This window comes from Anser anser (genome assembly GCF_964211835.1).
Source record: "Anser anser genome assembly, chromosome: 4".
Taxonomy (NCBI): Eukaryota; Metazoa; Chordata; class Aves; order Anseriformes; family Anatidae; genus Anser; species Anser anser.
The window spans coordinates 5249774-5262743 of NC_139724.1; the positions used below are offsets into that span (position 1 = coordinate 5249774).

Consider the following 12970-nt stretch of genomic DNA (forward strand, 5'->3'; position numbering starts at 1 on the left):
TCAGAGTGCTAGACTTGTACCCTAATACTCATCTGAATATTTTTTGGAGGAAAAAAGGAGAGAGCTGTATGAGCCCTATCTATGGGAGGTGGCAACTCCTTACTGTGGGAAGCCCTGAGCCTCCTGTTCAGAAGACCAGTTCAGATTTCACAATTCTAGAAAGCTGCATCATGGGTGCCAACAAGCAACTCTTGCATTAGTACATTTGGTACACAATGCTGAATGTTGGCTTCTGGCCCAGTCAGCTTTGCTCTGTCCTTTGCTTAAAGCACATTTTAACATTTTTTTCTTTGGAGAGAGCAGTGCAATGAATGGCAAGATGTCTTGGTGGTTGCTTACTGTAGGGAGACAATGAAACCAAGGCATGGCTGAACAGGCCACATATAACCCAATGGTATCTTAAGTATAATTCTAGTAGGTTTCCCTTAGCTGGAAAAAGCTGTGGTTTTGTTCATTACTAATTGCACTGGGTTATTAAGAAAAGAACTGTAAGACAGCAGCATTATAAATATATTTTTTTAATAGCTGTGCAATGCACTGTAAGGAAGTCCACTTGATGTTGATAATCCTTGAGTTTCAAGGGCTCTTCTTCTATTAGTTCAGAAAGTAATGGTAGTAAAAGACAGCACAGCTGAAAAAATGTGTGTATATTGAGATAGATGCAGACAGATGGATATACACAGACATATATTAAGAATATGAAGCGTTTATTATTTCATGGGAAATGGAAACTTGGTTCTTAAAACTTTTTCATAATATTTGCAAAGAACTCGCAAACAAATTTTTGAGGTATTCTCCAGAAATATGTTCAATACTTTATGGAAGAAAAGGGAGGAAACTGCACGGAGGAGTAATAAGCAGCTGGTGAATCTGGAAAGTTCTTGTGTGGTGTAACTCAGTTTTGAGGGGCACCTGGATAGGTTTTTTTTGCATGTGAATGCAATAAATAAAACACTTCAAAGTTCTTTTCAGGGACCTAGCATGTGAGGTACTGTATCTCCTAAAGCTGCTGATCCTAAGTCGTATGAAAAGTTCCTTTCAATACTGTACAAATGAGTCCTTGCTCAATCCATAGTCAGAAAGGCATGTGTGGCTTTGGGCTTGATAAGTTTGGCTCTTAGTCTGCTGATACCGTCCAATATGCTGTCAAGCAAGCCTACTGCAGATGTTTGGCTATGGAGATTTCATTGTTTTAGTTGTTTTTTCCTGTCAACGAATGTAGCTGATCTAGCTAATGACACAAAGCTCATATTCCCCAGTAATGAAATTGGTTCAATATTTAACCAGGGAAATATTTTCTCAAGAAGTCACTTCTCAGGAATGCCACCTTTATTGTTAAGGAAGTGCCAAAGGCGTATAAGGAAAGAGTTGCATTTCTAGTACCTAACTTTCAATGTACTGAGGAAAAGTGGCTTTTAACTACTTTTGTACAGAAGTCCCATTCTTAGGGGCATAAAATTACAACAGCTCTGCAAATACCACAAAAGAAACCCACAGATGTTTGGAATTTGATTATATACTTCTACTACTTAGATCAATCCATTGTGAGTGTATGTATAAACCTCTCTTTTATTCCATCTGCCACCCATCCTCCAAATTATAGCCAAAGGTTGAGTTCTTATCTAAGCCTGGGAACATTCTCTTCTGAGGCTCAGTATTATACTTGCATTTGGGGAGGTGGTCCTCCTGGTCTTTGAAAGCATTGATTTTGTAACTATATTCACGCAGTTCCTTGCAAGTGTATTCAAAATCTGTGTTATGGAGCAGCGAGAATTTCGAGCAAAATAGAAATTGAGGGTAGCAGTTCCTGGCAAGTATGTAGAAATGGATTCTGCTGTTCTGTATAATCTGTACATATTTTTTTCCCCTCAATTATACTGCACAGTTAGCATCACTGTAACCATAATTATTCTTTATGGATCTAGGACCTCAATGTTATCTAGGTCCTCAATGGCTTATCAAAACTGTGATTAAGTGATACTGTGTGATCGCCTTGGTTATAAGCTTGAATTGCAGCAGGCCCCAAACCCATCTTTCAATGTTTTTTTGAGAAGCCTACCAACATGGGAGATAAGTATTTTTAATATCTGTAACATTGATGTAGAACACGCATGGCAGGTCTTTGACCTTCTTTTTCATTATTTGACTGTAAATTACTCCCTCAGTAGAGTGTATTTGACAGTTGATTATACCCATCTGCTGGCTGGGTATTGAGTCATTATTTTACTTGCAACCTTGTTTTCTGTCTCCTTCTTTCAAAATGGCTTCAGCAGAAAATTTGTATGAATACAGCTGTTTACTTCTTTGTTTGAGCGCAGTGTCCAAACCAAATACTTACACCAAAGGGTGTTTGAGTGGGACCAACTGGGATTTGTAAGACCAAGCGTAGACAATGAGGATTTTATAAATAGCTTGTGATGTTGCAAATAAGTGTTTTTGCAGCTGCCTGTGCAGCAAAGAAGGCCAATGGCATGCAATACCGTATTAGCAAAAGCAGGTTGAGGAAAGTGATTAGAACAAGTGGCCCAGAGAGTTTGTGGATGCTCCATCCTTAGAGTTACTTAAAACTTGATTGGCCAAGTCCCTGAGCTAGCCGACTGCAGCTGGTTCAGTTCTGAGCAGGAAACTGGACTAGATGGCCTCCAGAGGTCCCTCTGTGATTCTGTGATAAGGCTAATCGTTATTTCATGTGAGAAGCTGGGGAAAAAGCAAGTGCTGCATAAAGGCCATGCAAGACTATACTAGTAGTTTTATACTTACAGCAGTAAATATGTAAGCCAGAATGACCATAAGCTTTTAAGTATAACCAAAAAACCCCCCCACACACCAAAAAAAAAAAAAACCCTCAGTATTAAATTTCAGTCATTCCCACATCAATATACCACTGATTTCTTCTCATTGCTTAGAGAAGTAAGAAGAACTTGTGTATTTTAAGGTAGGCATTTCCTGATTTTGAGGTGTGTGTGCTGTAGTTATGATTGTTGTCTTTTGAAAATATACTGCTGAATGGTATTACAGAAATGGATATCACCAGCTCAGATTGTTTTTTTTTCTTTCTAGAAAGCATGTATATTTTTGTGGTTATTAAAGAACAAACTCCAGTTACATTGAATTGTGTAATAAGATACAGTGATGGTGTCATTTTTGTTGCAGCTGTATGTCTTTTGCTTTCTTCTGTTTTTTACCTTCTGTAGTTTGGGAAAAGGGACAGGCAAGATTTTGGTTCACAGACATTCTGTGTTAGTCATGGAGACTCCGGTTGGGCAGTAATCACAGAACCACAGAGTCATTTAGGTTGAAAAAGACCCATAAGATCACCAAGCCCAACCATCCACCTAACACAAGTCCACCACTACACCGTGTCCCTAAGTGCCATGTCCACACATCTCTTAAATACCTCCAGGGATGGAGGCTTCACCACTGCCCTGGGCAGCTTGTTCTAACACCCAACCACGCTTTCCATGAAGAAACTCTTCCTGACATCTACTTAAACCTCTGCTGAGGCAACTCGAGACCGTTTCCTCATGTCCATCACTTTTCACCTGAGAAAAGAGACTGACACCCTCCTCTCTGTAACCTCTTCTCAGGTGGCTGTAGAGAGCACTAAGGTCTCCCCTCAGCCTCCTTCTCTCAAGAGTAAACAGTGCCAGTTCCCTCAGCTGCTCCTCTGAAGTCATGTTCTAGTCTCTTCACCAGCTTCATTGCTCTTCAATGAATGGGTTCAAACTTCCTGCTCCTCCAAGTAAGGTCTGTATTTATAGCTAACCTACAGTGGGCCACACAGGTGAACCCTTCCCTTCTTTACATTGTGGATGGGTAGGTCATAGATAGGACTGAAACTTTTGATTAGTCCTACTTCAAGAATTTTTATTTCTTTTAACTCCTCCCAAGATGATGTAGATTTGTTTTGGTTTATACAGCCTTCTGGAGAAATAAGCAAGTAGCTTTGAAAGAAACTTCTCAAGCTCTATAAAAAAAAATATTAGTTGCACTTACTTCCAGAATTGTTTTTTTAACTGTACTGTTTTCATTGCAATTTGAAAATTATACTGTTTCTGTCAATATCCAAACTCACAAACCAACTTAGAGGGGAAAAGAGCCTCAAACCCTATAATGTTTTGCTGATGAGCTGAAAGTAGTTCTGTAATCAGTCATGGTATCATGTTGAATGTAGTTTTCATAATCTGTTCAATTTTTTTATTTTTTTTTAATTTTTACCAAATATAGCATCTTCTAGAAATACATTTGAGAATTTCTCATTGTAGAGTACAGTTAAACAGATGCTTTAATCCAGTGAGATTTATACTCAAGCTGAGAATGATTTATGCATTTATTCTTTTTGAGGGTAGAGTTAGGATGTTTCAGCTTCATTCCAAATGAAGCAACTAGTAGTGCAAGATTTTATGAGGATGTATTTCCTTTAGATCACACTTGGTTTATGCCAACATCTCATTTTTCATACTGTATGAGTAGAGTGCTTAGAAGAAAATCTTTAACGTTGGTAGTACCATGAGCCATAATAATTTGTACTGCATATGCATGAAAGCTGTGATCATTCTTATATTATAGTTTTGAGAGCCAAGTGTTAGTTCTCTTTGTCTGTTCCTTCTGGTCCTATACCAAAGCAGGAAAAATCAACTGTGTTTTGTGCTTTAAGTTATATGCCAGTCATTGTTTTCTTTTTATTTGCATCATGGAAGATTCAGGCTTAAAGCCAACAGAACCTGAGTGCAGTGACATAAACAAGCTCTAATTAAGTTTGAGAAGGAGCTCATATCTCAGAGAAATAAGACGCCAATTAGCCTGAATGGTAATCCTGTCGCCACTAAACAACCAAATGCTGAAAACTGACAGTTTTACTTAAACTGAAGATGGGATGAGGATGGAAGATGAGGAATAAAGTTAAATGGCATGTAGAAAGAGGATGCTTAAGGGATTTCTGATTTAGAATTTTATTTCTGCAACAGCTATTCACATAATAGTGCATTTACACCCAATCCATTAGTTACATTACTTCAAACAAACCATCTTTCCTGTAATGATGAGGGTACTCAGCATGCTGTAATCTTGATGTGTCACCTGAGAAAATGGCCTCTAAAAGTATGAAATGTAAAAAAATATATTGTCAACCTAAAAGCAGTCAGAAATGTTATTTAATACGCTTTAAAGAAAGGATCTTGAATTCAACTGGTTATAGATTAAGATTAATACAGTGAAAACAATTTATCAGTTTACTGAAATGGTGATAGAACAGAACTGATGGGAAGAGAAGAAGCAGAAAATCTTACCTCCCTTTTTTTAAGATCATAACTGTCATTGCACTTTCCATTTTTTCCTTAATGTATTGACAAACTTCCTTCCCTGCAAGCTGTAGATACCAAAACATCAGTGATTACAGTCAAGCAAACACTGCTGTTTGCTTTTTACATATATAAACTATTCTGTGGCCTCACACATCAATTAATATGAACTTACATTACTGAATAACCAGTCTTATAAATCAGATGGTGCCTGTGAATGCTTATCTACTGGAAACTCGTCTGAGGGCCCCTTATTTACAGGCTGTTAAGGATGTTTGCATCAGCAAGGAACTGGCATCACAGTCTACGATAGCACACGTTCCAATAAAGCATCTAGTTTATTATTTTGCAGTTATTTGTTCAAATTTAATGACAAATGGTAAGCGTAGAGGAATATTGTGTAACTTGTCTGTTGGTAGAATGAATCTTTGATTAACTTTGCCGTGTTAAAGTGGTCACTAGATGGCCTGCTAGCCTAGCATTTCCCTAAAATTCATTCAGTTTAAAGACCTATGAATTCCTCTTGCTGCTATTTAAAATCTATAATACTGTTTTAAGTACCATTTTTGTCTCTGCTAGGGAGTCTAGATTTACTAATCCTACAAATTATCTAGATATTTAACTCATTAAATAATGTAATGTGCCATAATCATATTTATGTTGCGCTTTATTAAAAAAACGATCTATGAAACAACAACAAAAATAAGCCCATCTCAAGCCATACAATCTCTTTGGTTGCTCTAATAGGGGCTTAAATGACCCCAGATTAAAAGTATTGTCAAGCTGTGTTTGGCTGTTTCTTCCACTTGGGTAGAAATACCAATGCTTGTGTGGCCATGGCTGTGTTGTCACTGTTTTCTACCAGATTCTTTAGGCAATGGTGGTGGGGATTCAACTGCTTTTCTAACAGGGCTGGATTGCCTGCTCTGGTTTTATGGCCTGCTGTCCTTCAGCATTGTCGGAGCTGCCTTCAGGCTGTCTACATCCCCATAGTGAGGCAGAGAGGTTGGTTACAGAAAATGCATCGTCAGACCTTTGTTGTTTCCATTGTTTTGCCCATTAGTGGGACACTAAAAGCAGAATAATATTTGGAAAAAAAAAAAAAACTTTTAATAGCCACATTTATGTAAAGCTTTTGATGGTTTGTAGAACTTCATAGCATGGTAAGAAACTAGGGTCCAGAGCAGGATCTTCTGGGAAGCAGCATAATGTGTACCCAGTCGCTATACTTTGCTTGTAAAGTCTGCTATTCGTAACAGCAGGCAGTGCTTTTCTGTGGTTCTGGGCTTACTGCTACGGGGAGTTTGCTGCAGCACTCCTGGGTTGTAATTTTGCTTCTGTAATACAGGGCAGGTTTTGCCTAAGTTACTATCTAAAATAATAATCACTTCCCAGTTGAAGTCTGATACCTAATGGATTCAACTTTTCCTTATACAGCACAACTTCTAAGTGCTAGTTTATTTACTTTTATTTGTCTTTGGAGACACAAATAGGGTAAGAGCTAGCTAGACTCACCACCTCTTTACATTCCTGCCGTCATTTTGTCTCCCACTTCCTTTCATCGTCCTGCTTCTTTGACTTTCCACTGAGTTGGTGCCTAATGTCTGATAAGTGCTTGGATAAATGCTTTAATGCTCCTGGGCAAACTTTGCCTTTCCTATAGGCACACCTCTTTACTATGGATTGCAAATATTGGAAAAATAAAAAATAGCTCCTTGTGTTCTTGTTAAAGGTTTATGTATAATTTGCTCTGTGGGTGAGCTTCCTCCTCCCACTCCACTTCCAAAAGATTTACTTTACAGAAGTAACTTAAAACCCTGTTTTAAAAAAGAAATACGTCTGTCAGGAGACTCTTTAAAGTTTTGTCACGGATGACCTTCCCTTCTCTTCCCCTCTCCTCAGAAGTGCGTCTTTATCCTTATGAGGGGTTTAAGATCTAGAGTATAGTGAAATGAGAAAGTCTTGAGAAGGTTTTATTTAAAACCCAAGGAGGACTCCCCCCTCTTTTTTTTTTTAGTATAAAACTGATATTCTGTGGTATTTGGGTTATAATTAGGACACTGGTGTTATTTTACTAGCTGTAGGTGACACATTCAATTTGTACTTCTGTATTAATGACTTTCAGTTTACTTCCCTATTACTATTGCTAACACATCTTGTATGATCAGTTACTTAAGTTTGTAAGTTTGTTCAGTCTCTACAACATTTTTTTTTTACTTTAGCATCTATAAAAGCATACGCTCATCCTTTCTGCTGTAGCTAATATAGGCATTAATCAGTCATGAAAACTGCACTTAATTCAGTAGTTAAATATTTACAAGGTAAATGTTATAACTGTATGAGGTACTTAGTTTAAAAAAAAAACTTCTTGCCAGAATGTTTCACTGTTATTACTCAAGCCAGCAGCGTTGCTAGCCATATATCATAATCTTGGATCAATGTTGTTTTTTAAATGAATAAAAATTGCTTAATGCACATATTCTTGGCACAGAGCAGTACAGCATAGAATTTTACTTCTTGACCTTGTGTTTAGTGTCCAAGAAGCATTTGGACCAAATGTTAAATTCTGATTATTCCTTTTATACAGGACATTGTACCAGTGGATGCCTCTTACGAGGTGAAAGAACTTTATGTGCCAGAAAACAAGCTGCAGTTGGCCAAAACTGATGCGGAGTCTCTGTTAACCTTGGAAATAAATAAGGTATTGTGTGTTCAGTTATCTCATTACTGAAGTTGAAAAAACAGTCTGCTGCTCGGCAGAACTGTGTATAGTCAAAATACCTGTACTAGTTACAGATTGTAACTTGATAGGCTTTTCTCTCTTCTTCTTGAGAAACATCACAGCATTTGTGTTTTCTTCGTTTGCCTTTTAGAAATAACAATTGAAACTTCATAAGTAATGCCTGGTATTTCAAATAGTGTTACTTAGTTAATCCTAAGCATGGTGATTAAATTTACAGTGACTTTTTTCCACCCTCATCCACAGACTAAATCATGCCTTGCATACCTTCTACGGATAGTTGTTCCTAGAAGAATTTTTAGCTTACTTACATAAATATATATATTTTTAAATTGTAATGACCTAGAAATATGGTGGAAATCAGTTGCTGCTGCTTCACTCTCCTTGTTGGTAACCTTCAGGTTAAAGTAGTAACCTTATATATAAGGCTTATACAGTTGCAAACTTTTAGAGGTAACTGATCAGGTACTTACACAGGTAGGTGACCAGATCTAATTTATTAGTTTTTGTTTCATTTTGTTTTCTGGTTAGAATGAGTTCATGCTACTTTTCTGGCTTCCAGCAGAGAATACTTGGAAAAGCATGGATCAACTTAATTGACTCTGTTCTTACTTCGGTTAAATGCAGTATTTTCCAACTTGGAATTTAATTAGACAAAGCTGCTTCTGGCTGTTTATCTGTTCTTCCTGGTAATCTTTTTTTTCTGAAGAATTACGTCTAAACACAGATACAATGCATGAGTTTTTTCACTGACTTTAACAGTATTATTATGAGCCAGTGGTGTGCCTGGCAGCTGATGACACTTGGGTTGTCCAGTCTGGGGAAAAGGAGGCTGAGAGGTGACCTCCTCACGCTCTGTGTCTTTCTAGATTCTTTTTACTTGTATCTGTAAAACTATATATTGCTTTGCTGTGGAATAAATTTGTAGGGTCACCATTATTAAGTTTCTGTAGTGTTGCATTGTAAATTGCTTCCCATCTAGCAAAACAAATTCTTTCTTCCTCTACTCCTAACCAGTGTTTTGTTAAATATCAAGTAAGTATATAACATCAGCTAGGGAAGAAAATTTGTGTTATGCTTGTCTCAACATATACTAAACAACGTAATAAAATTAGTCATGCTTTTTACAAGAGAAACTTGCACATGTGAACTCAATGGACTTTGTCCTTTGTCGAAGACTCTTGACCAGGTCTTAGTAATGCACATGCAGAAATAATAAAGGCCACACACTAAGTCATAGTGTGACCCTTTAAATGGTAAGGAAGGAAATTCCCTGTAAGATGATATATCCTAAACTAAAATAAGTACTAGTCCTGAGAGAATTTTACTTCTGGATTTTTCTCATTACTTTCCGCAATAAAAACTTCCTTTCTAATATGTTTTAAGATTTGACCTGTTAGTATTCATTCGCCCCCTCCCCTCCTTATTCTGATATTTTTGTGGTAACTGTATGTGGTGTAGGTTTTTGTTGCATTTATTTTTTAATAAAGCAAGATAACCAAGAGCTTAAAATAACTAGAGTTCCACTTTTTTATTTAAGTTGAACTTTTTCAAACATTTACAAATGAAGCTTTCTTGTGTATAACAAAATGATATTTGATGTTACGTGTGAGACTGGAAAATAGCCAGAGTCATAAACAGTGGTCCTTTTTTTTCCTTCTAGAGACTTTGAACTCTTTGTGATTAAGACTATAACACTGAGAAATCTTTCATTTACACTGTGTTTTATGGATAAATCATGTTCTATTATGATTAACATTAAATGTCAGTCATTGAGCAACAACTTTTATCTTCTCTATTTCTCTGTTTCTTTGCAAGGTGGATATGCAATGGGTGCAAGTGCTGGCAGAAGGCTGGGCAACACCCCTGAATGGCTTTATGAGAGAGAGAGAATACCTACAGTGCCTTCACTTTGATTGTCTCCTTGATGGTAAGATATTTCTGTTAGTAAAACTGAGGAAATTAACCATATTTCTGGAACATTGTTGATGCTTTGCTGTCTAGTGATGGTGTAGTGACACTTTTTCACGTTTGTGCACAGTCTGAGCTAAGAGAATAGGATACTAAAATTGTTACTTCTAAACTTAATGCATTTATTCTTTTTATTCCTACCACCATGTTAGTTTGAAAAATCAGTGCCTTACCTTTTTTTGCCTTTACAAATTATAACTTCTATTTTGGAAATGTTTTCGCTTTTGAAAACATTTAAACCTGAAAGCCACATTTCCAATTTGTTTTGAAGAAATTTATTTTAGAACTTGAAATTGCAATTTAATTTCTGTTTAGCTCTGTGAGGAATAGCAACAGATTTGTCCTTCAATAGTGATGAAGGAAAGGACAACGAAGTGACTTGCATGCTAAAGTTGTTGCAAGTATGAAATCAGAATTTGAGAAGGGGGCTTGCTTATGTACAATTGTCACATGCAGTTGAATGACTCTACTGTAACAATTACCCTGTGATGATTTAAACAAATATATTTTATTTTGTATTAGTAATGGGCTAAGAATGAACATTAGTTAAGGTAGCTGACAAGTGATAACATTAGGTTTTAAAATTTGAGTTTGATTCTGTCATTTATTTGATTTATTCTTCTTAGAAGACTGTTTTATTCAAACCTTTAGGTTTTTTTTGCACACTATATGAAAAAAGAGATGGTAAAGATTCCTGTCTTCCTGTTTCCTTCTGTGTTACTCTTCTCTTACTGGAGACCAAATAGCAGGAAAAAAATGTCACCTGTCTTTCACTTCTATGTCTTTCACTTCTTCTGTTGTCTCCAAACTTTTCCAGTTCCCCTTTTCAGAAGTCTCTGAGGTACTATCCTAGGCAACATGAGGGCATCCAGTTATTTTGGAGTATCTCAAGTTTGCAATAGCTTTTTGGGCTACTTGTTTGGTTTTCATTCCATGTGCTCTTCCGAGTGTCAAGCCAAATGCATTGTACCCTGCAGTTGCTATGCATTTAACTGCTAAAATAGCTTGTAGCTCCTGCCCTGTAATCTTCTGTAAATCAGATTTTTCTATAAAGCTTTTAAAGCCTTTTATAGGTATTTCAGATATAGCAATATTAGAAATTTGTAAATTTCTCTTGCAGGTGTTTTTAATACCTCTTCTGGTGCTACAAATAAACTATGAGCTATGAAAAACAGATAACAGTAGTAGGTAATTTTTTCCTATGAAGGAAAGAATTTTCAGTTCTAGAATAGAATAGTCACGTTCCTCTAGATGCGACCATATTTTCTCTTCTCAGGTATCTACTGCAACATTCATGCATGAGAATCTTTTTAGAAAGATGTGATTGGCTTAAAGCTACTTTGCTACTTGAAGCCAGTGACAACAGTTAAGTCAAAACATCCTGCAAGTTTCCTTCCTGCTTGGTATGTTGGTGCTGGAGTGTCACAGCAGCAGTAATTTTCCAGGGTTTTGATGCTGAAGAGGGAGACAAAATACCTGCAATGCATTTTGTCCTTTGAGCCTTAAATGCAATATTCACATGGATGGACTTCTGCATTATGGAGATTGATGCAGGTGTGCTGATATTCTCACCTTAAAGCTTAACTTATCTGAAATAGTCTCAAGCTGACGCTATTTTCCTCTGACTTTAAATAAATAAAAATAAACAAAACAACAACAGAACATGTCACTAAACTACCTTATCTCCGTTTCCAGTTAGTTCATTGGATGAAGATGGGTGTTAGAGAGAGATACTTGTTGCAGTCTCACAAAATTTTAATAATTAACCACTTGGAGATCTCTTCTCAGTTGGAAGTGTTTATTTTCTTACTGCTAAAGCAAGAGGTTTTTACTAAGCATCAAAGTTGGAGTGGCAAATTGCCATCCCTGTGACTGTTGTCAAGCTCAATTTTAAGATTCAGTTGTTTTGAAAATAACTCTGAATGGTGAGACTCAGTTTAGGAGAGGATATGCAGCACACTTTTTCCCTTTGAATTACAAAGGAAGGGAGATAGAAAGAATTACTTATCTTTGTTCTCTTATCCTTTTCACCCAGCTTCATTGTTTTTAACTTCCTATCGTGCTTAGAGTATGATTAAGAGAAGGTTTTAAAATAAGTATTACTTAAATTATGGGCAAACCAGCCTTATTTAGAGCCTGTCTCCACTGAAGCCAATAGCAAAACTCAAATTACCTTCAATGGGCCTATGACTTTTCTCCTGGAGAACACCCAAGAGTTTTGCACTCTGTTGTTAAATCTGTTTTTATTATAATTCAAGCAATTGTATGATAGTTGCAGTATTTAAGCAATTGTATGATAGTTGCAGTATTTACTCCACTGGTTTCTTAAATCTTACCCTTGTAGTCAAGAAAAAAAGACTTCTAGCATCTAGCCGTGAAGTAAATGTTTAAAAACGAGGATCACGTAACCTTTAAATTCAGATACATTGGGTTATTTTCAGAAGTTAGTAGCTGGTAAGCATTCAGTTGAACAAACTATGCAAAATGTCTGCCTGATTCGACTTTTTTTCTGAAATAGATGTACACTTGAGTCTGTTGTATGATAAACTTACAGCCTGGGCTGTAACTTTTTAGGAGGTTAGATTTCCAAAATATAATTGATGACCATTGCTATGGATAATGGCTTTTTTCTTTCTGCAGGGGGAGTCATTAACCTGTCAGTGCCTATAGTGCTAACAGCTACACAGGAAGACAAAGAGAGACTGGATGGGTGTACAGCAATCGCATTAGTGTATGAGGGTCGCCGCGTGGCCATTCTCCGTAACCCAGAGTTCTATGAGCATAGGAAAGAGGAACGCTGTGCGAGGCAGTGGGGAACGACGTGCAAGGAGCATCCGTATATTAAGGTGTGTGTCTAAAAGTTGAAAAGCTAGTCCTGTTATCTGTCCTGTCTGCGGACATTTCAAGTTGATGTCTGTGACTAGTGTATTTTGACACCAAAACTTCTTGGAGAAATAAT

The 12970-nt window shown here is 36.9% G+C and overlaps 1 protein-coding gene across 3 annotated transcripts in view; it reads left to right on the forward strand.

Moving 5' to 3' along the window:
- The window catches only part of PAPSS1 (3'-phosphoadenosine 5'-phosphosulfate synthase 1), a 44356-nt gene that overhangs the window by 15816 nt on the left and 15570 nt on the right, over positions 1–12970 (forward strand). For all 3 annotated transcript variants that reach the window (XM_083835540.1, XM_083835542.1, XM_083835541.1), the window contains 3 exons: positions 7888–8001; positions 9859–9970; positions 12652–12857. In XM_083835540.1, the coding sequence (XP_083691666.1) occupies positions 7888–8001; positions 9859–9970; positions 12652–12857 (432 nt within the window). The remainder of the gene's footprint in view (positions 1–7887; positions 8002–9858; positions 9971–12651; positions 12858–12970) is intronic.